The sequence below is a fragment of the Thecamonas trahens genome (assembly GCF_000142905.1).
Source record: "Thecamonas trahens ATCC 50062 unplaced genomic scaffold supercont1.65, whole genome shotgun sequence".
Lineage (NCBI taxonomy): Eukaryota > Apusomonadida > Apusomonadidae > Thecamonas > Thecamonas trahens.
In genome coordinates this window covers 35,739-58,084 of record NW_013657615.1, presented here as the reverse complement: position 1 = coordinate 58,084, position 22,346 = coordinate 35,739, and the positions used below count along the sequence as shown (strand labels likewise).

The following is a 22,346-nucleotide window of genomic DNA, read 5'->3' as shown; positions in this document are numbered from 1 at the left end:
GTCGTCGTCGTCGTTGGCTCCCTGACCGCCGCCCGCCTTGCCATGACCGTTCTGGCTCACGTAGCCGGCATCGGCAAGATCGCCCCACGATTTTTCTCCTCGCGGAGGCGGTCCTCGACACGGCTTCGGTTGTTCTGCTCCGGGATCTGCTGCAAGCTGTCATCGTGCGAGACGTACGGCGGGTAGCGGCCCGACGACTGCGACCGGCTGCCGTAGTCCGAGTACGAGTACGGCCGCGAGTACGAGTACGTGACCGAGCCCGAACCCGAGCCCGAGCGCTCCGGCATGGGCTCGGTCGGCAAGTTAATCGCCGACGAGTACATGATGCCCTGGACAAAGGTGCCCGACGACCGGTTGAGCTCGCACGACGGCATGGTGCGGAGCCGGGCGATGGACCGCGGCTGTAGATGAGCCTCGCCCGAATCGGACGCCGGCTCGTCATCAGAGTCGAGGTCCTCGCCCGACTCGGCGGACGAGACACGAACAACCGACGGCGTAATCCCACGCCGGGCGTCGGGCGGTGCGAGGTGACCGACGGCACATGCGGCAACGACCCGCGGTCCTCGTCCGAGACCGCAGAGCCCGAGGTGAGGATGTGGTGTGGCCACGGGTGGAAGCCGACGAGCGTGTCGACCTGCTGGTCGATGACGTGCAACAGCTGCTCGGTGTCGCGGGCGGTAAAGGCGCCGGCAAAGCCGAGCTCCTTGATCTTCTCGCGCTTGTACTGCAGCAGAATGCGCGCTGCCATGAGCGTCTGCGCCACGGTCGAGATCTCGATGTGCCGCCTAGTAAAGTCGCGGATCTCGGACCGCGCAACGAGCATGACCTCAGAGAACTCGGCTGCAATGTCCGGCGGAAAGTGCGGCGTGATGTACTCGTGGGCACGGACGTAGCCGTGGAGCGTCTCCAGTCGGTTCCACACAAAGTTGTACAGCATAAAGTGACCAAGGAGCCAGCCCATCGGCAGACGCGCAAGGAGCCGCACCCACTTGGGCACCTTGAGCGTCTTCTTGATGAACTTCCATTCGACGAGCGCCGGGTGGATGAGTGCAAAGTCCGACGACTTGCGCTTGTTGAGCCGGCACTCGGAGGCCCGGTCGACGGCCTCCAGCAGCCGGTGCATGGCCGAGTCGCCGATGATGCCCTCCTCAAACTGGTGTTCGTAGTGCGACCGCGTCGCGTTAAAGTACGTTTGGTACAGCTGCGCTTCGTACTTGGCCCGCTCGTGCATCGACATTGTGTCAGCAGACGTCCCGTGCGTCGTCTCGCGGAACCGGAGCGAGTGAGTCGAAATCGTCGCCGTCGAATGCCGGACCTTGACTCGGTCCTCCTTGAGCTCGCGCGTCGACGCTGTCCGCGCCAGCGCATTAAACGTCACGCCCTGTGCCGACGGGTTCTCGGGCGGCGCAAACCCGGTTCCGTGGACGCCAGTCACTCCCGGCGGCGGCCACTGCTGCCCGCGTGCCGTGTACGAGTACGCATCGTCAGAGTAAGAGTACGATGAGTAGACCGGCAGACCTGCGGCACCCGGGCGCAGCGTCCGCGAGACCTGGAACGGCACTTCGCCGGACGCCTCCTCAAACTGCTCCTCCGCATCGTGCTCTCCACCGTGCCACGCCGGTAGCGTTGCGGCCGCCAGGACCGAGTCGACACCGGGGATGCGCGCCGACGACGCCGACGAGTAGCTCAACAACAGCTCCTGCTGCTCCTCGCCAGCGATCTGGCAGGCATCGTCCATGACCGATGACAGGGCGGCGCCCATGACGTCGGCTGCCGGCCGCGCAACGCCGCCCTCGGCGGTCGGCCCGCTCTCAGCAACTGGCTCGGCTGGCACAGAGCCAGCCGAGCCGTGAAGGCCCTGCGACCGGCCCTGGGTCCGGGCGCGGGCGCGGTGGATGCCGCCGGGTCCCGAGCCGACAGCCCGAGCGTTGGCGGTGGCAATGCCCTGCGCCACGGGCGAGTACGCTCCCGAGCCGGTGCGGGTGAGGCCAGCGTTGTTGTTTCCAGGCCGGGCCGGCGACTCGTTCATGTGTGGCGGGAGGCCCGAGTGCGGAACAGCAGAGTACGGCACAGCGTCGGGCGCGTAGTTGCCCGAGTCTGGCCCGCGGTAGCCTGGCGGGCGGCGCGAGCTTCGGCGATCGTGCGAGCTACTCGAGTCGTAGAACGAGCCCGGGGAACCGCCATCGTCACCCGTGGCGCCGTGCGCATGCGAGGGCAGCGTGGAGAAGACAAAGGCTGGCGTCATCGACTTGTAAATCTTGGAGATCGACGGCGGGTGCATGGAGAAGGCCGGTGAAGTCTTGGACATCTGGATGTTGCGAAAGTCTGGGACAATGGCGCGGACCTTGGGCCAGTCGGCGTCGGCGTAGTACCACTCGTGCTTGAGGTCGGACCACTCACGCTCGGCGTACTCCTCGAGGTACTCGATGGTCTTGCGGAGAATGGCCCGCTGGAAGCGGTCCGGCGGGTAGAGCTGCAGCTTGTTGTAGACAAACGACGTGGTCCATCCGTTGATGAAAAGCGTCATAAAGACAATGCCGGCAACGTGAAAGTTGACAACAAAGCGGACATCTCTGTCAATGTTGAGGTCCGACTCGACGAGGAGGCCGAGAGTGAGCGAGACGGCGCCACGGAGGCCACCATACGTCAGAACTGCGCCCTGCTTAAAGGTAAACCCGTAGCCGAGCTGACGAAGAAGCGGCTCGAGGAGACCGACCATGGTGGCGCGGACAAGGTGAAGGACAAGGTAGAGGAGAAGGAGCCAGAGCCAGTGGCGGTAGTCGGAGGCGAGGTCGCCGTGGTTGATGATTTTGTCGTAGACAATGATGCCGCCCATGACAAAGATGACGGTCTCGGCAATGTGCGCCAGCTGCGTCCACACGGCCTCGTTCATCTCGATGACCGCCGGGGAGAGGGTGTACTTGAACCGGTTCGACATCATAAACCCAAACATGACGGTGGCGAGAACGCCCGAGACGTGGAGAAGGGCTTCGGCAACGTAAAAGGTGCCAAAGACGCCGACGAGAATGACTGGAATCTCGATGAGCGGGTGGTTGTAGATGATCTTGAGCCAGATGAAGACCAGGATCGAGGTGAGGACGCCAAAGAGGACTCCGCCGAGAACAAGCTGCAGAAACTGGCCGACAACCGACCAGAACGTTGGCGTCACGCCGCCAGCCATGTCCTTGAAGAGCAGAAAGAGGACAAAGGCCGAGCCATCGTTGAGCAGCGACTCGCCCTCGATGAGGGTGGAGAGCGTTGCTGGCGCACCCAGCTCCTTGAGAGCAGCGACGACGGCAACAGGATCGGTTGCACAGAGAATAGAGGAGAGGAGGAGGACGTGCGAGAGAGACCATGACGAGTACGAGACAAAGACATAGCGGAAGATGATGGTGGTGAGGACGAGGGCGATGATGACGCCAACCGAGGCGAGAATGATCACCTGCTCTTTGACTCGCCAGAGGACATGAAAGCGGATACCGACAGCAGACTCGTAGAGAAGAGGCGGAAGGAGCATGAAGAGAATGAGATGAGGATCCGTCCGTTCAGCAGCAGCAAAGGCATGAGAGAGAAAGTTATCGAGATGAGCCACGGTACCAAAGGCAAAGCCAAGGAGGAAGAGCATGAGCGTGTAAGGCGGTTTGGCCAGCTCGGGAACCACAGACGACGCGAGGTATGACTTGACCAGAGATCCGATGAGAACACAAAGAATGACAAACAACAACGATGATTCGATACCAGAAGAATGGCTTGCATGCTCCACAGCGGATGCGCTCAAAGTCTCGTTCCCGCCTGACCTCGTCACCAACAGCGACACGCCGTGCTCGGCGAGGGCGGTAAGCGACATGGGGAGGGGGAGGAGAGGGGGGGTGAGTGGGTGAAGGGCGAAGGGTGAGGGGTGAAGGGGTGAAGGGGTGAAGGGGTGAAGGGGGTGAGGTGGTGGCTTCCTTGTGGGCTTCTACGGCGAGGTCGCCGTGGTTGGTGTCGGGTGATGGGCGTGGGTGGCTTTGGGAGAATGGGGAATTCGGCCGGTCATGTCATGCGGACAACAGAGGAAGGGGAGGGGGGGGGGGGGGATCGGGATGGGATAGGATGGGATGTTTGGGGATGTTTTGGGATTAAGGATGGGAAATATTGGGAGGGAGTGGAGGGGTGAAGGGGGGCGGGGGCGGGGGGGGGGGGGGGGAGGTGACAAGAGCTACAGCCACTGGATCCAGGAGCAGACCTGGGCAAACGAGGGACGGAGAGCGACGTCGTGGTCAAGGCAGGCGTACATGGTCTCTTGGAGGACAGGCGAGACGCGGATGGGCATGGGTCCGGGACGAGCCTTGTTGAAGACGATGTCCTTGATCATGTCCATAAGAGTGGCGTAGTCCTGCTCAATAAAGGGCTCGTCGCGGGCGACGACCTCCCACGCCAGGACGCCGTACGAGTAGACGTCAGCCTTGTCAGAGTACGGCTCGCCGCGGACGACTTCAGGAGCGACGTAGACGGGTGTGCCGCATTTTGTCTCGACGTATGTGGCCTCGCGAACCTTGGCAAGGCCAAAGTCAGCGACCTTGGCGCGGCCGTCGGCGGTGAGGAGGACGTTGCCCGGCTTGAGATCGCGGTGGATGATCCTCTTAGAGTGGAGGTAGGCCATGGCGTTGGCGACGTCCTGCAGGATGAGGACGGCGTCGACTGGCTCAAACGTCTCATGGAGCTTGTGCTCCAGGTCGCCCCCGGCGACGAACTCGGTGACGATGCAGATGTTGGGAAAAGCGACGCAGGCGGCGTGGAACTTGACGCACGACGGGTGATCGAGCTGGGCGAGGAGGGCAACCTCGCCGAGGAAGCTTTGGAACTCGTCCTCGTCGTATTCTTCGCCCATCATGCGCTTGACGGCGACGTCCTGCCCGCGGTAGCTCCCGCGCATGACCTGGCCAAATGCGCCAGCGCCAAGGTAGTCGGAGAGCTGCAGCTGCTCAAAGGTGCAGACGGCAAAGCCGTAGTCGGGTGAGGACTCGGCAACTTCGGCGACAAGATCGCCGAGATGGAGCGAGCTGAGTTTGGAGGCAGTGCGGAGCAAGGCCTCTACCTGCTTGCTCTGGGCAGCTGCAGGCGCCTGGCTTGCGCTCGATCCTGAGCGGCCAGCCACCGGCGCCTGAGCGTCGAGCACGTTGGCCACCAGACGGCCGAGCGCCACGCGGTCGTCAGGCGAGAGGTCTGGGAGTACCGAATCAAAGGCGGCCGACTCGAGCAGCGACGTGAGCTCGTCCTCGGTCGTGGCGTGATCTGTAGGTGCAAAGAGGCGGAGGTGAGTGGGTGATCAAGCCGAGTTGGTGTCGATGTCGATGCCGATGTCCATGTCGATGTCTGTTCTCTTGAGGCATGAGGGGGCCTCCCTGCTCCTCCCCCCTGCTCCTCCCCCTCCCCCTCCCCCCCCCCTCCCTCTTCCCTCTTCCTCTCACATCACCCTCGACTTCCCCTTCTCCTCCACATGTCACGATGTCGCGACTGTCACCAAGCGACCTCCGCCCCCCCCCTCCCCCCCGTACCCCCTCCCCCCCGTACCCCCCCCCCCCCCACCCCCACCCCGGTAGCCCGTACCCCTACCTGCCTACCCCCTACCCTGACCCCCTCCACCATGAAGAATACGTACCACTTCTCGCAGCCACAAACTTGAGCAACTCCTCCTTTGCCCTCGTGAGCCTCCGAGGGTTGTGCTTGGCAGCTGCCTCGGCAGCACGACGACGAAGACTGCCGAGTGCAGCAGGGGGAGCAGGGGAAGACGAAGGAGAGGCTCCGCTGGTACCTCCACCACCTCCACCACCACCACCACCACTACTACTACCGCTGGTCACCGCTGATCCAAGTCCCAACCGACCCGATGACGACATGGTCGCAAAGTGCCGAGAGACAAGTACCGCCTCAAACTCAACAGGAGCTGCCACCCAGCCACCCGCTTGGCACTCGGCATCGGTTGCTGCCACAGGATCGGGCGGGGGCTGGCTGGCAATGATGATCGGTCTGGCTGGCTGTGGTTGATGATCGGTCTAGCTGGCTGCGGTTGATGATCGGTCTGGCTGGCTGTGGTTGATGATCGGGCTGGCTGGCTGTGGTTGATGATCGGTCTAGCTGGCTGTGGTTGATGATCGGTCTAGCTGGCTGCGGTTGATGATCGGTCTGGCTGGCTGCGGTTGATGATCGGGCTGGCTGGCTGCGGTTGATGATCGGTCTGGCTGGCTGCGGTTGATGATCGGTCTGGCTGGCTGTGGTTGATGATCGGTCTGGCTGGCTGTAGTTGTTCATCACTCGGTCTAGCTGGCTGGCGATGATGATCGGCCTGGCTGGCTGCGGTTGTGGGGGCTGATGCTGAGCAGTCCGGCATGGACTGTTGAACTAGCTGAGGCTGGCATTCAGGCTGGGCCGGTTGGTCAGGCTGCAGCTGATCGGTCACTGGTCAAGCTGGAGAAGGTCGACGATGCGGGAAAGAAGCTCGTCGATGGTGAGCATGGCGCCCATGGAGGCGTTGATGGCAGCAAGGTCATAGTCGCCGCTAGTATCGGCCTCAGCTTTCGCCTTTGTCGACGCCAGAAGATCCATGCAGAGCGGAAAGAGCTGGCGGAGGGGCGCAAGTGTCGTTGCGTGGAGCGCAGGGAGATCGAGAGCGGCACCGAGCATGCCACGTCGAAGCGCGGCAAAACGGATGAGATTGAGTCCGGCAATGTAGGCTTCGGCCCGCTGGACGAGCGATGCCGGATCTGATGCCGCCAGAAGCGCCACTAGCGCAGGCCGCACTTGGTCTGCCAGCCAGGCCTCGCACTCGGCGCCAGATGGGAAGTGTTCCGCGCGCCGCGAGGCATCCGCGCTCGATGCCTCGGCAACAACATCCTTGAGCCAGGTGACTGCGAGCGCCGTCATCTGCGGGTAGGGGCAGCGGGTGACAAGATGCAAGAGCAGCGTCCGCCGGCGCTGTGCCCCAAGCTGCGTCCACAACGACGATGAGAACCAGGTAAACGTAGCATCGCGGAGCTCCTCATTCTCGGTCAGCACCATGTAATCGATGACGGCCTCGACCAGTGAGCCAAGCTCGGCCACCGGGAACAGTTCAGCCTCCGCTAGCGACCCGGCGCCGGCCATTCGCGCCACCAGCTGCACGCCCTTGAAGCCGACATGCGGGCTTGCGTGCTTAAGGAGGACAATTACTGGAAGAAGGGCCGGTGGCTGGTCGCTCGCATCAAGATACGCGGCGTAGGCGGTGGCGAGGCTCAGAGCGTCGCCGTCATCGCTAGGATCGGTTGCAGTGACCAGTCGCACCTCGTTGGCCAGCGCCACCACATCAGCTGGGAGCACACCGTCGGCCACAAGGCAGCCGGAAGCATCCGCGTCTGGTAGCGCCACCGGATGCTCAAGTCCTATCAGTGGAAGTAGCAAGCGAGCAGCAGGGGCAGAGTGCGGCGCAACAGCAGCGACGGCAGCAGCAGTAGCTCGGCATGCCCGCAGCGGGAGCACCTCGGCATCCGCGCGAGCGAGCATGTCTGCAAGACATTCTGCAAGCGAGACAAGGAGAGGTTCGCGGCGGGCGTGATCGGTAAGACGGGACACAACCGTCGGCAGCAGCTCGAGAACGATGGCCAGCGGCTCAGGTCGGAGTCTTGCCGACGACATCTCCTCCTGGATCATCATCAGCATCTCCCGTGGTGAGATGACGGTGGGGAGGTGGTGCAAGACTGCGGTAAGATCAGGCAGAGCGTCGGGCGAGGTCCCATCAAGTGCATCAAGCAGGGCAGGCACGAAATCCATGGAGCCATCGGCGAGTAGTGCAGCAGCATCGGGCGAGGTGAGCATGACGCGAGCAGCAGCAGCAGCAGGTCCTCCATCAAGCAGCACATTTGCAGTAGCGCGAGCCATCTCGATGTACGACTCAAACTCGTCAGGAGGGTGGGCGAGCGCATGAGCGAGTGCGTCGGCCATGGTGCGCCCTTCCTGCTCAAGTCGAGTGGTGAGTGTTACCTGCTCTTCACTTGGTTGTCTGTCCCGGTCTGCTTACGTCGGCGCCAACCACATCGAGCCAACCCATAACGAACACTCGGTCCAGATCACGTACAATACGACACCATTTGCAATGCCCATGCCCTCCTGCTCCTCCTCTCGTATCCGATCAAGACTACGCTACGCCGCCCCATCTCACCCAGGCCACAGCCGATCGCAGCCACATCGAGCCAACCCATATCCAACACTCGGCCCAGATCACGTACAATACGACACCATTAGCAATGCCCATGCCCTCCTGCTCCTGCTCTCGTATCCGATCTGTGCGAATCGGTTGCTTGCGCCTGTGTCGCCCGGCAGTCGTGCCAACCGCTCCAACCGACAGACACGGGCCAGGACAAGACCACTTCACCCACCGCCACACCCACCTCCCACACACACTACACACCACACATAGAGGCATAGACAATAGCCACAATGGCTAGTGGCGACGAAGCTTCGTTTGAGTCGGACGGAAGCGAGTATGGCGGCGACCTAGTGGTGGCTGGCTCGCAACGTGCCGACGGACGAGCCGCCGCTGTCAGTGGTAGTCCGCTGCGGTTTGACGAGGTCGAGGCTCAGGTGGCTGGTATGCCTGTCGAGGCGCTGCAGACTCGCGTGGCAGAAGTGATGCGGAACAACGAGCGGTTGCTGCTGGAGAACGAGGCGCTCTCGGCCTTTGCTGTTGCCCATCGCGTCGAGGACCGGACAGAGATGACAGCAACGCACGACGATGAGTCGCGCCAGCAGCTGTTCGAGCGCTTGCGTGGGCGGAAGGCTCACGAGGTGGCTATGGTCTCACTCTCGGCCCATCTCAAGTACGAGGTTACCATGCAGGTCCAGATCATGCTCGCCAAGGATCGGTCTGTTGCCTCGGCAGCAAACGAGGCCCGTCTCGCAGAACTCCGCGCCATGCTCGAGGAGGTCGATCGCAGAGTCGCAGACATCAAGATGCAGGAGAAGCAGTTTGAGCGAGACGTGCTCGTCAACGGCCGCAACCCCATCCCTGGTCGCGGCCAGTCTATCATGTCAGAAAAGGTCCAGCGCTACTTTGAGGACGTTCTCCGCGCCCAGGACAACCTTGTCAAGAAGCTCCTGCTCAAGAACTCTACCATGAAGTCGCAGATTCACAAGCTCCGCGTTCAGCTGAAGCAAAAGGAGGAGATGAACGAGGTGCTCGGCCACATCGACTTTGGCCAGCTCAAGATCGAGAACCGCCAATACCTCAACAAGATCGAGGAGCGGAACCAGGAGCTCCTTCGCCTCAAGCAGACCGCCGGCAACACCGTCCTTGTCCTCAACCGCCACAAGAACTCGCTCGCAGAACTCACCACAGAGTCCGACAAGCTCAAGTACGACATCCACATGCGCTCCACCGCCCTCTCAAAGGTCCAGGCCGAGACAGAGACCATCCGCGACGAGATCGCAACGCTCGAGACCGCAAACGCCCGCCTCAAGTCGCAACAGGATGAGTATGTCGTCCCTTCCGTTCTCTCCTACGTCAAGCAGAACGAGTCCGAGGCCGAACTGTCCAAAAAGGTTGCCTCCTGGACCCGCAAGGTCGAGATCGCTGAGATGGCTCTCAAGCGCCAGCGGACTCTGCTCAAGCAGAGCCAGCGTCTGTAGCCCAGTCTCAATCCTCCCCCCCTACTCCCCCTCGCACACACGCACACACGCATACACGTACATTGTCATACCCAATCACATGCTTCCTACCTCCCTATCCATGCCTTCTCTCCCATGCACCGCCTCGTCTCCTTGCCCCTTTCCCACACCACAGCCACAACGTCTGTCCGCTCGAGTCACCGGGCCACAACCGTGAGGATGCGTTGGGGTGAAATTTTTGGCCGACTCTCAATTAACTCCCCTTCAGTTATTCATTAACTCAAACGTCACCACCCGTCTCCCCCAACTCGTACGTCGTCCCCCCCCCCTCTCGGCCCATTCCCCCCTCCCACACCCATTCCTATGATGCTCAAGTAATTTGCGCCTGATGCTAGTGATTACAACTTATGCCAAATGTCTGAGGAATACCCTTGCCTTTTCTCCGCACTTCCAAGTGCGTTGTACCGGTTTACCCAACCCCATACACTTCCACCTCCCTAGCACCTTCTCTCTCTCTCCCTCTCCCTCCCCATACTTTGCCAACCCTTCGCAAACACAATTTACGCTCGCGCGTGAATTTCTCCCGTCCAATCACAAATATATTTTTTCGCCCTTTCCAGCCCGCAGAGGGTTTGAGACGGAGAAAAAATATTGTCGCTTGTATGCGTTGAAATGCATAGCGAGCCTCCCCTTCCCAAAAGGCGGCTCGCTGTGTGGTTGTTGAAAATGGATGGAGAGGAGGAGGAGGAGGTGCTGGGGTGATTGTGTGGTAGGTTGGTGGGGGGGTGTTTGCTTGCGTGCATGCACGCTGGTTTTTGCTGGCCTTTGCCTTTTTTTGGATTCATTGTCATACACTTACTATTCGTCGCCTTGTGTGGCTCTTGGTGATTTACATAACAGCAGGCGGGAGTGGTGGACGACTATTGTGGCGCATGAACGGATGAGCAGCTTGCCTCCCACTCTGGGTCACTCTCCTTCGAATGATGATCTTCGTCTGCCAGCAGCGCTAGCCTCTGCTGGCAACTCGCCGTGCACCTCGGGTGCAGCGTCGCTTGGGTCTGGCGACGGGCTGGGGGCGTCGTCCGAGTCGTCGTCGTCGCGGGACTCGCGGGATGTATCGCCATCGGCTGCGGTGCCTATTGCGACTGCTGGTGGCCCGCCTCGGATCGCTAACTCGTCGTCTTCCCAGTCGCAGTCGACAGCAGCGTCCTACTCTCCGCGCAGCGGACGGTTTCCGGCCATTCGTGGCTGGCGGCGGACAAGCCGACCGCGGGTGCGAACGCACGACGGGCTGAGCTCGGATGCCGGGCCCAACATCGCCCGCCGCGGCTCACTCGATGTACAGCAGATCTTGGCCTCTTCGCGGGTCATGACCACTTTCCGGCGCTCCGAGTCTGAGCCGACAACAACGCCCGATGATAGCGACGACGTGGCAAGTGTGGCACTGCAGCCGCTTGCCAACTCGTCGGACGACGAAGGCCTTTACCCGCCGGTTCGATCGGGCTCGGATCCGTCTTTGGCACGGATCCGCGGCTTTGAGCGTGGGCGTCGGTCGACGCTCGACACGGCTGCATCCCGGCCGGTCCACCTCGCTTCGCGGCCTCGCCGTGCGTCGGTCTCGTCGCTCTCGGTCTCGTCGTTTGTCTGCCGTGAGCTCGACTCATCCGGCGCGCGCATCCGCATTGTCGAGGTCGTCATCAACCACCAGGGCATCTTCACCCATGTGGACGACGGCTCGGGCTCGGGCGCACACCTCGAGTACAAGCACAGGTTTGCCCGTATCCAGCAGTTTGGCGTCGAAGAGACTGGCGACGTCTTCTGGTACCGCTTTGTCCCGCCCTCGAACGCAGCGCCCATTGTGCTCCGTTTCCAAACCGTCCAGGCCCACTCGATCCACAAGGCAGTCAACAGCCGGATCCAGGCCCTGATCATGGAAGTATCTCGCTGATTCGTACGCAGTCGAGTAAATGTATCCATCCACTCCCACCCAACCCAGGCACCGACCGGGTTGTCCGCCAACTGCCAGCCGCCCGTTCGAGCCACGAACGAACGATTGGCGCCACGCGAGGGAGACAGGGAGGGCGAGGAGGGACTGGCCACCAACCACCTCACCACCTCACCACCACCACCACCACCACCACCACCACCACCACCACCACCCCAGTCTCTCTGTCTCTCCCACCACTACTACAGGGGAAACCATGACTGAGGCATACTTCCTGGAGTGTACGTGCAGCTGTTTGCGGGAGGTAGGGGAGGGGGGGGGGGGGGAGGCGGTCACTCTGACAACGGCGACATAGGGGATATTGGGGGACATGGAGGGGATATGGGGGCCATGGAGGGCATATGGGGGCATGGGGGATATGGACGACATGGACGACATGGACGACATGGACGACATGGACGACATGGATGACATGGATGACATGGACGACATGGACGATATGGACGACATGGACGACATGGACGACATGGACGACATGGATGACATGGATGACATGGACGACATGGACGATATGGACGACATGGACGACATGGACGACATGGACGACATGGACGACATGGACGACATGGACGACATGGACGACATGGACGACATGGACGACATGGATGACATGGATGACATGGACGACATGGACGACATGGACGACATGGACGACATGGACGACATGGACGACATGGACGACATGGGGTGGATGAGGTACTCATGATGATTGGTTGCTGTCTCGTTGTTGGGGTCGGCTGGTATGGGATGATGTGGACTCACAACGCTACAGCGGTGGTCGTGGTCGACGACGCCGACGACGACTTTGCTTACGAGGCCGTCGATGTCATCGACTCGGACGACGACGCCCTGCTCCATGACGAGGACCTTGCTGCTGCCACCCGCGCGGCACAGAACGGATATCGTAGCACCGCCCCCTCGGTCCGCCAGTCTCCCACGGATCACGCCACAGCAGATCAAGCCCAGGCTGTCGCCGGCGCCGCCCTCACCCGAAAGCCCGAGGTCATCGACGACTTTATCTGTAACTTCCTCAACCGCATGGGCATGCGCCGTACCCTCGAGGTCTTCCAGACAGAGTGGTACGAGCTCGAGAGCAAGGGCCTCATCGACCGCGCCGCCATTGGTGCCGTCCCGGACGTCTACTCGGCCAACGTCGAGCTCGATCAGGAGCGCAAGGCTCTCACCGCCCAGGTCGCCAAGGAGCAGAAGGAGACCCAGATGACCCGTGCAACCTGGGAGAAGCTCACCCAGGAGCGGAACCACCACCGCATGCACCACCGTCGCGTCGAGCAGGAAAAGCAGCTTCTCATCAAGCAGCTGAAGCAGATGCGGAAGCTCCAGCTCGAGTACGAGCCCACTCTCGAGCAGCTCAAGGCCAAGCACCAGGCTGCGCTTCAAGAAAAGGACCGCAAGGGCCGCATCATCATGCGCCTCAAGGAGCAGCTCGAGCGCACAAAGGCCGCCCTCGCTCAGATGAAGGAGGCTGCAGAGCGTGCTGGTCAGCCGCTGCCTGACGCCGTCCTCGACGCAGACCAGGACCGCGCCACTCGCCGCAAGCCCCGCTCCGCGCGCGCCGTGCGCACGTCCTCGGCAAAGGCCCGCTCCTCCACCCCGCGCCGCCCGGCAGGCTCCGGCTACGCCATCTCTGGTGGCGCAGGCCCGCTCGTTAACGACCGCGACCTCTTTGCCCTGCCCGAGCTCGGCAACCCGCACGTTGGCAAGTCCTACGAGCAGGCCGGCCCCGCAGGCTTCTCCTCCGCCGCCTCGCTCCCAGCCCACGAGGACTCGATCGCCGGCCTCGCCATGCACCCCTCGCACCCGGTCGCCGCCGCTGTCTCGGACGACGGAAAGTGGTCGCTCTGGACACTCGAGACCAACGAGCTCATCATGTCCGGAGCAGGTCATGCCGCTTGGGTCGGCGCCTGTGCCTTCTCGCCCCGTGGCTCGCACCTCGCCACAGGCTCCGGCGATACCACCATCAAGCTCTGGGACGTCCTCCACTACCAGTGCACCTCCACCCTCGCCGACCACACCCAGGCCGTCTGGGGCGTCGACTTCCACTGCTCGGGTGACGCCCTCGTCTCGTGCTCGCTCGACGGCACCACCCGCCTCTGGGACCTCGCCCGCTCGCTCGCCGTCGCCACTCTCCGCGGCCACGTCAACTCGGTCAACTCGGTCAAGTTTGAGCCGTATGCCTCGGCCCTCGCCACTGGCTCGGCTGACCACACCGTCTCGCTCTGGGATCCGCGGACTCACCTCTGTACACACACCTTCTTTGGCCACGAGACCTCGGTCGCTCGCGTCGCCTACTCGCGCGACGGCACAAAGCTCGCATCAGCAGACTCGGACGGCATGGTCAAGGTCTGGGACACCCGTGCCCAGGCAGAGCTTCACTCTGTCCTCACATGCTCGCCAGACACCCCCTATGCCGCCAACGACCTCGTCTTTGACGCCTCGGGCAACACCCTCGCTATCGCCACGGAAGACGGCTTTGTCCGCATCTTTGACATGGCACAGGCCGCCCTCGTCGACGCTCTCCAGCACGACGACGCTGTCAACGCCGTCGCCTTTGACGCAGACAACAAGACCATGGTCTCTGCCGGCGCTGACGCCGCCCTCCACGTCTGGTCCTTCTAGAAACCTCCGCCTCCCTACTTTACTGTCTCGCCGCCGCCGCCGCGGACTCAATAAACGGCAGCACGGCCTCGACCGCAGACAGCGCCGTGCCCAGTGCCTCGTGGACTTCTCCAGCCCCGTCCGCCGCCGCAGGTAAGAGCCCCTCGTGCGCCTGCCCTAGCAGCTGCGCAAGCTGCCGCGCAACCTCCAGTGCGTGTTCTGGTGGCATCGGCCACCGCGCCTGCGGCGACGTGAGCGCTGCATCAAGGTACGCGCACACTTCCCCGGCCCAACCGCGCTGCCCACAATCCTCGCAAAGTGCGCCGCGCCCAGCTCGCCGCTCTCGCCAAACAGCACAAGCAGACTCCTCGTTGTTGCCGCAAGCAGCGCAGGCAGCATCGCAACCTGCGCTGCAGCGCCAGAAATGACCGCAACCGTCACGCACGCTGTCTGCGGCGCTGCCAGCCACTGGCCCACGAGCTGGATGTTCTTTCGCAGTTGCTTCACCTCGTCCGACTCGGAGCTGTCGAGCGCGGAGCCGAGGAAGAGGCCTAGCGAGACGTCTGGTACCACAAGGTTGATGTCCACTTTGGCCCCGAGGCCCGGCACCTTCGCCGCGACTTTCTCAAGCACCTGCACCAGCGGGCCAAACAAGTCCGCAGGCTGCATGCCCGGCACAATCTCGGCCGGATGGACCACAATCGCAGGACGCGGAAGATCCGGCACAAGCTCGTCTGCGGTCCGTCTGCTCCACGGCGCCAGCTCCGCCACCGCTGCCAGCGGCGGCGCAGCCACAAATCCCGTCCGCGTTGCCACGACCCCATACCCGCGTGCCGCGTGCCCGCCAAGCACGCGCTGCAGCAGCGACATGCCCGAGAGGCAGGAGAGGTGCATGACTGTCGTCTTCGGCCACGCTTGCAGCAGCACGGCAGACGTGTCAATCGGCGTCAACATCGCCTGAAGCGCCATCGTCCCGCCCATCGCCACACGTGTCTCCCCATCCCCGAGCGCAAGGAATGGGAGGATCCACACCTCGGGCACAGAGTGCGCGTCGTCAACCACAAGCGTGGAGGCAAAGCCGTTTGGCAGCTTGGCTGCCTCCACCAGCGCCCCGGCCTCCGGCGAAACCACCACAAGCTCCATGTACGCCAGCTGGTGAATCGCCCGCATGCAGTGCGTTGGCCCGCCGGCCTGATCATCCGGAAGCGGGGACGTGTACGGCGCCGCCCAGCGCGGCGCGCGGCTGGCATACGGCGGCCGAATCCAGTACAGCGACTCGTCCGGCACCTCGTGATCGTGAAGCATCTTGACTATCTGCTCTGCCGCCTCGTCCGACCGTGCCACAATCACCACACGCCCACCGCCGACCCCCACCCTCAGCGCCGACGCCATCGCCAGTGAGCCCGAGACCAGCCCGCGTGTCTTGCCTGTTCCGGGTAGGCCAGAGGAAGCGACATTGTCACCTTGCCACATACCTCGCACCACAGCCTCCTGCTCGCGCACGAGTCCCGTCGTCAACACTGCCGGCAGCTCGCCAGCGGGTGACTTTGTGCCACTTGCGAGCGGCGCAGGGAACACCATCCGCGGATCCAGCCGGTCAATCGCTGCATGCGCTGCAGCGTACGCCGCCACGTCGAGAAACCCAAACGGAATACGGTACTGGACCACTACCCGCGTCTGGGTCCTGTTCGCCTCATTCGAGGAGAGCTGGGCCCTCATCAGTGCTGGAAGCCCGAGCTCCAGCTCGCGCCCAGAGTGCAGCTCCGATGACGAAGGACAGAGACCAGTGCAGGGCTCGTCTGCCCGCCCATGTACAGCTCGACCTCGCCGCCGCTAACCGTCAGCGACGCTGCCCGCGCCATGTCCACAGGAGCCAGATCCTTCAGCACGTACGCCGTTCGTCCATCGACCTCGCGCACGCTCAGCAGCGCAGGCAGAGGCGCTCTGTTTCGTGCCGCAAACTCGTCAACAAGCAGAAGGTTGTGTCGCAGCACCACGTAGTTGTCGAGGTCAAACAGCTGTGCAGGTGCCTTGACAAGCTCCTTGTTCACCTCGAACAACGCCGCCAGCCATGTTGCAAACGTGTCGATCGCCTCGAGCGGCACCGTGTCCAGTGTGTGCACCGGCAGGTTGGCTTCGAGGCTCGCTGCATCGCCCAGCGCTGCAGGCAGCGCCGCGCGAAGCTTGTCGTGAACAGAGGTCTGGAGCGCAGAATGCGGCTCCGCTTCGAGTGCAGCCTTGGCCAGTGCGTGGAGATCCGGCAATGCCGCCTCGGGCAGCACGTATCTTGCCGGCGTCGCCACCAGTGCACTCCCGGAAAGCGTACTGGGTGCTGCTGCTGCTGCTGCCACTGCGGTGAGCACAGGAGCTGTTGTCCCCGCTGTCGTCCTTGCAGCTCCGGCTGTTGAAGATCGCGCCAAAGCCGAAGAGTCCTGGCTCCCAGACGTGCTTCCTCTTGCTGCCTCGCGCGCCTGCGAATACGGCAGACTCGCCCGCGCTGCCTCGTTGCGCGCGTGCGCCGGCGGGTACCGCAGAATGGTCTTGGTGTCGCGATGGGCAAGCGACGGCGGGAGCATTGGCTGCCACACATGCGGCTCAACCCTGTGCTGTTTGCACATGATTGTCCGATGATAGGCAATGTGGTACGGGTTCTTCTCGGTGTCGGTAACCGGTGGACGAGAGGTGCAGACGCCGCGCAGGGTAAAGCAGACCTCACAGATGAGGTCAGCGATCTCAACGTCTGACAACGGCGGCTCGCAACGGGCTGCAACCTCGGCAATGAGCGTGTCGAGCTCGGGCCGGTTGTAGTTCCACTCGTTACGCTCCTCCTTCGAGTGCGAAAAGGCGCACTTGGCGCTGTGCGAGCAGCGACCCGGCCCGCCCGGCTGAAACGACAAGCACATGGCAAATCGCTTCGGCGGCAGGCAGTCTCGGACTGGAGCCGGGCGAATTGGAATCCACGGGCCGTCGCGCGACGAGCCAGCAAGCAAGAGGCACGTCCACGGCTCCCCGCACGACGGGCAGCATGTCGTCCCTGCTCCGTACTTGTCGTAGTCCACAATCGCACAGTCTGGTAGCATGTAGCAGGTGAGGCAGGCAAATCGCCGGATGTGGCTTGCCGCCCAGTTCGGAAACACTGGCATGTCGCCGTGGGTGGCCAAGTGTAAGCCGAGACATGCCACGTTGCGCACGTCGCGCCGCGAGCACACCCGCGATGCAGGCATGTATCCGGCCCGTGTTGCCATGCTGCCTCGCTCTGCAAGCAGCGACGGCCGACCGATTTGGGGCTCCACCAAAATGCCCAATGCGCTGGCATGCGTGCGCAGCGCGTCCTCCACATTCTTGGGCTTGGTCGCAAGTGTTGCGAGCACCCTGCTGGCGTCGGCGCTTGATGTCAGCTCAATAGCAAGCGACGGAAGCTCTACCACTCCGCACGGCGTCGTCTTCAAAAGCTGGTGGATGCGGGCCGAGAGCCAGTCCATGTCTACCGAAGAGCTCGATGAGCTCGCTGCACTCGCTGCGCTTGTACACGCACTGTCAGCGTTGTCGGCCGGCGAGCCACCGTTCGCTCCCGATGGATCCAGCAGCTCCAGCGCACTCTGTCCGACACCAGCAGCCATGGTCCATATGTCCGACGGCTTGCTAAACAAAGTGCTCCCCTTGGGCCAGCTGCCAAGCACGCCCCAGATTCCCATCTCGCGGCGGGCGTGTGCGTAGAGACACTTTGTGCCAAACCGGCACTCGGGCGTGGTACACGCCTTGTACCCCGCGCCCGGTGAGAGGTACTTTCTTGGGATGACCCGCTTTGTGTCGATTGGATGGAAGCCGCGCTTGACGCGATTGTTGACCATCGGGTGGACGTAGACGAGATACGACTCGTCGCCAGCATGTGCGCACGCGCCGTTGATGGCCTGTTCGCCCAGCTCGCGCGAGCAGATAGTGCACACGTCTGCGTCCGAGCCCTCGACAGGCACACCGGTGAGAGCCTCGACGGCGTGGGCGTTGGCGAGGTGGAGGCACCGAGTCACCGCGCCGCAGTCGCCACAACGAACGATGAGAAGCAGCCGTGGATGGGAGACAAGCACATCAGCAGTACCGTAGCGATGCAAGTGGCAAGGCGCGAGGGTGACGCCTAGGGCCTTGCCCAGGTCAGAGGTGAGCAAGCGCTTGAGGGCAGAAAACGAGTTCGAGCTTGCCATGGCAGGCACCAGATCGGTGACAAACGGATACAGGTCATCCCAGGCCGCAGCGGCTGTAACAGCTGGCGTTCCAGAGCTATTTCCAGGGTTTGCCACAGCTTGCACCACTGACATCAGCTTGGCACGACCGTATCCATATTTGTCACGAAGAAAGTGAGCGAGTGCGTTGGCAAACCGGACGAGTGTCCCCGGAAACGACGTTCCGCCACCACTTCGGCTCACGCCACCACCATTGGTTCTCCGTCCGGTGCTCCCGCTGCCTAGCAAACCCCGCCGTCCTTGCCCCGACATGGCTTTAGAGAATGAAGAATGTTCGCTTTGTGAAGTCAAGTGATGACAATGCTCCGTGAGGTGGGGATGGGTGGCTGCCCGAGGAGGTGGTAGGTGCTGATCGCCGTCTGATGGAAGGAGTGGCGAGTGCAAACTACGACCTTTTCCTGAACCGCGGCGCCAGAGGAGGGGGGGGATCAGTGCAAGGGCGACGATGCCGGATATGTTGCGATTGAGGCGGGGGAAAGGAGCTGCGTAGTATGGTAGAGTATGGATGTTGGTTGAGTGGTGGTGGAGAGTGCAAACAGATTAGTGTGGGGTGCGTGGAAGGCGCATGTGTGAAGGGGGGTAGGAAGCTGGAAAAAATGGGGACAATGGGGATTGGTGTAGAAACACTACACACTGAGTATCACGCGCGATGCCGAGCTGCCTGGAAACACAGCAAAAGGGAGTCACGGTCTACTTGATCCGTTCGGTTACGCTCCGGAAGATAGGGAGGTTCTGGTGCTTCGGTCGAGGAAAGCAAGCAGTGGTGGCTTCTCTCTGTGCGTGACATCAATCGAGTGGTCTGCTAGAGATCGACGAGTGTCTTCAACGTCTCCAAGAGGTCACCTGAAGCCAGCTACCGAAGAGGCATAGATGGGTATAACTGCAACAATTGGAGATGAGGAGGGAGGAGGGATGGAAGATGTTGGGAGGGGGGAGGAGGAGGAGGTACTTGTCGAGCAATGGTGAGCAGTAGAGACTGATTGGTGAAGGAGAGAAAAACAAAGGGAATCCGCAAAATGAGCCAAAACACAATGAAGACGAGTTGGCCCGACAGACGACGGGTTGAGAGCAAGAGGGGGAGGGGAGGGGGAAGGGGGGGGGGGGGGGAGTGACCAAGTCGGTAACACTTGTGGCTGAGGAGGAGGAGGATTGTACATGAGTGGAGAGCAGCAGACGTTTGGCTGTCCGTCTGGAAGTGCTGAGGCAGGGCATGCGGCACAGTGCTCTGGCTGTCCGGGCGCTGGCGAGTGTGCGTCGGGCGGCGGAGTCGACCCGGATGCGGCCGCCATTAGCTTGCGAATGAAGGCGACGGGGAAGCGGATTCTGGTTCTTTCGGGAAAGGGAGGTGTGGGGAAGACAACTGTCGCTGCTCTGCTTGCGACGGGGCTGGCGGCGCGAGTGGCGGCAGCCAAGAAGCCGAGCTCGGCCCGAGCGGGATCATCATCAGCGGCGCAGACGGCGAGGCCCAAGCGAAAGGCGGCGCCCGCTGTAGGCCTCTGTGACGTCGATCTGTGTGGTCCGTCGTGTGGATTGGTCATGGGTGTCGGCGGCGAGTCTGTGGTGGCGACAGAGTATGGATGGCAGCCTGTAGTGGCCTCGCTCGGTGCGGGAGCAGACTCGGACTTTCCGGGCGTCAAGGTCATGTCGGCAGCGTTCTTGCTTGGCGGTGACGACAAGCCTGTGGTGTGGCGCGGTCCACGCAAGTCATCGCTCATCCGGCGCTTCCTCAAGGACACCTTCTGGGGCAGGCTGCAGTATCTGATCTTTGACACTCCACCGGGCACGTCGGACGAGCACCTCACCGTGGTCAAGTCGCTGGTCGACTCTGCTGCGCCCGAGGGTGCGGTCATTGTGACCACGCCGCAGGCTTCTGCGCTCAACACTGTCAAGCGCGAGATCCTTTTCTGCGCTGCCATGGATGTGCCTGTCCTCGGCGTTGTCGAGAACATGGCCGGCTTTGTCTGCCCCTGCTGCACCGACGTGACCGCCATCTTTGACCCTTACGTCTCAAGCCACCCGGCGGCGACGGGCCTCTCTGGCGGCGCTGCTCTTGCCGCCGAATTTGGCCTGCCCTTCCTTGGTGGCCTCCCGCTCGATCCGAGCCTGGCCACCCTAGCCGACGCCGGACAGCACCCGCTTCTTACCGGCGACGCCGAGAGTCCTCTGCGTGATGCCCTCAACGCCGTCCTTGATGCCCTTCTCGCTGTTCTCGACGGCACTTCGGAGGTCCCTGCCGCTGTCCCTGTCGCGCAGGCCTTGAGTGACCTGTAGCGTTGGCCTGCCTTGCCCCCCCCCCCCCCCCTCACGACCGCAATCATTGCAGCGGCTGTCGGCTGTGAACCATGCCACCCTGCGGCGTAGTAATCATAATCGACGATATAAACAGTGTCCCCCAGCTCATCAAGCCCCTTTTGCTCCTGCTTTGTGGCTTTGTTCGGGCGAGCGAGTGCGACGGGCGGGTGAGGGCGCAGGTGGACGGGTGAGCGGCCGGCCAAGCGGCCGGCCGGCACGTCACTCGACAGAGACGACGGCCATCAGCTTGGAGCAGCAGGCAGGTGACGCGGAGCAGAGAGTGACACGAGGCCGACCTAGTGTATGCTACAGGTGTTGGGACGGAGTGTGCAAGGCATAGGTTGTGCTCGAAGAGTGGCTGGCGTGACGAGAACGAGGACGCGGGCAACGACGGCGACCAAGGCGATGGCAGAGTCAGGAGCGCTGGGCTCGGCGACGGGCGGCTCGACGCTGGACAACAATGACGAGATCTTTGACATCTTTGATGAGAACAACAAGCTGATTGGCCAGGCTCGGCGGGAGGATGTGCACAAGCAGGGGCTCTTCCACCGCGCGGTCAACGTGGTTCTCATGGACAACGCGGGCCGCGTCCTGCTGCAGCAACGCTCGGTTGGAAAGGCCATCAATGGTGGGTGTTGGGACGTATCGGTTGGTGAGCATCTGTCGCCTGGGGAGACTTATCGTCAGGCTGCTGTCCGCGGCCTGGCGGAGGAGCTCGGTCTTGCTGGTGGCGATCCGGGAGACGCGCTCGTGTGCATCGAAGAGCCACGGCTGTGTGCGTACAGCTACCCAGAGGTCGGCAAAATCGACAACGAGTTCTGTGCCCTCTACCTCTGGCGCGGCTTTGATCCGGCCGTCCATCCTGTTGTCCCAGACGGCATCGAGGTCTGTGACGTGGCATGGCTCCCGCTCGACCACGCTGCTGGTCACCCCGATCTCCTTGCCCACACCGGCGGCAAGCACACCCCACGCTCAACGACTCGCTTCCACTTGTTGACCCCCTGCGTCCGTGGTCTGAGCCTAGCAGCATGGGCGCGCTAAGGACGCCGCCGAGATCGCCAGATTATTGATACTGCCACCCACACCCAGCCCCATGTCGACGAGCTTGGTTGATGGCCGCCCATTTCGATTGCGACGAGCTTGGTTGATGGCCGCCCATTCCGATGCCGACGAGCTTGGTTGATGGCCGCCCATTCCGATTGCGATGAGCAGGTCGCTTGGTCGGTGACGACGAGCAGGTCGCTTGGTCGGTGACGACGAGCTTGATTGATGGCCGCCCATTTCGATTGCGATGAGCATGGTCGCTTGGTCGGTGACGACGAGCTTGGTTGATGGCCGCCCATTTCGATTGCGATGAGCATGGTCGCTTGGTCGGTGACGACGAGCTTGATTGATGGCCGCCCAGCCTAAAGCCCAACATGCATGTGTAGTGGAAGGGGGGGGGGAGGGAAGGGGGGGGGGGGAGAGTGACCCGGCCAATGACACCATTTCATTGATTTTCGTCAAGCAAGGCAAAACGACGACACGCGTGTCTCCTCCCCTCCCCCTCTCCCCCCCCTTTAGCAGCGAACAGAGAG

The 22,346-nt window shown here is 62.4% G+C and overlaps 6 protein-coding genes across 6 annotated transcripts; 3 read left to right on the top strand and 3 right to left on the bottom strand.

Annotated features, from left to right (window-relative positions):
- Window positions 1-56: 56 nt before the first annotated feature.
- AMSG_10844 (cyclic nucleotide-binding protein) lies at window positions 57-3,847 on the bottom strand (the record flags this gene model as incomplete). Its single annotated transcript, XM_013897693.1, has 2 exons — window positions 57-464; window positions 506-3,847. The coding sequence occupies 2 exons, from the start codon at window positions 3,845-3,847 to the stop codon at window positions 57-59; spliced, it is 3,750 nt and encodes a 1,249-aa protein (XP_013753147.1).
- A 335-nt stretch (window positions 3,848-4,182) lies between these two features.
- Window positions 4,183-5,894, bottom strand: AMSG_10843 (TKL/DRK protein kinase). Its single transcript, XM_013897692.1, has 2 exons — window positions 5,642-5,894; window positions 4,183-5,274 (listed from the first exon to the last, which is right to left on the bottom strand). Exons 1-2 carry the CDS (start codon window positions 5,877-5,879, stop codon window positions 4,199-4,201), a joined length of 1,314 nt encoding a protein of 437 aa, XP_013753146.1. The 5' UTR covers window positions 5,880-5,894; the 3' UTR covers window positions 4,183-4,198.
- A 2,557-nt stretch (window positions 5,895-8,451) lies between these two features.
- AMSG_12395 (uncharacterized protein) lies at window positions 8,452-11,566 on the top strand (the record flags this gene model as incomplete). The annotated part of the gene is made up of 2 exons (XM_013897739.1): window positions 8,452-9,631; window positions 10,623-11,566. 2 exons carry the CDS (start codon window positions 8,452-8,454, stop codon window positions 11,564-11,566), a joined length of 2,124 nt encoding a protein of 707 aa, XP_013753193.1.
- Window positions 11,567-11,758: 192 nt separating this feature from the next.
- Window positions 11,759-14,327, top strand: AMSG_12394 (uncharacterized protein). The gene is made up of 2 exons (XM_013897738.1): window positions 11,759-11,844; window positions 12,396-14,327. Exons 1-2 carry the CDS (start codon window positions 11,820-11,822, stop codon window positions 14,258-14,260), a joined length of 1,890 nt encoding a protein of 629 aa, XP_013753192.1. The 5' UTR covers window positions 11,759-11,819; the 3' UTR covers window positions 14,261-14,327.
- Window positions 14,308-18,630, bottom strand: AMSG_10837 (uncharacterized protein; the record flags this gene model as incomplete). Its single annotated transcript, XM_013897691.1, has 3 exons — window positions 16,018-18,630; window positions 14,512-15,982; window positions 14,308-14,327 (listed from the first exon to the last, which is right to left on the bottom strand). The coding sequence occupies exons 1-3, from the start codon at window positions 18,550-18,552 to the stop codon at window positions 14,308-14,310; spliced, it is 4,026 nt and encodes a 1,341-aa protein (XP_013753145.1). The 5' UTR covers window positions 18,553-18,630.
- Window positions 18,631-19,612: 982 nt separating this feature from the next.
- On the top strand, window positions 19,613-21,810 carry AMSG_12393 (uncharacterized protein; the record flags this gene model as incomplete). Its single annotated transcript, XM_013897737.1, has 2 exons — window positions 19,613-20,744; window positions 21,147-21,810. The coding sequence occupies exons 1-2, from the start codon at window positions 19,633-19,635 to the stop codon at window positions 21,808-21,810; spliced, it is 1,776 nt and encodes a 591-aa protein (XP_013753191.1). The 5' UTR covers window positions 19,613-19,632.
- Window positions 21,811-22,346: the final 536 nt, after the last annotated feature.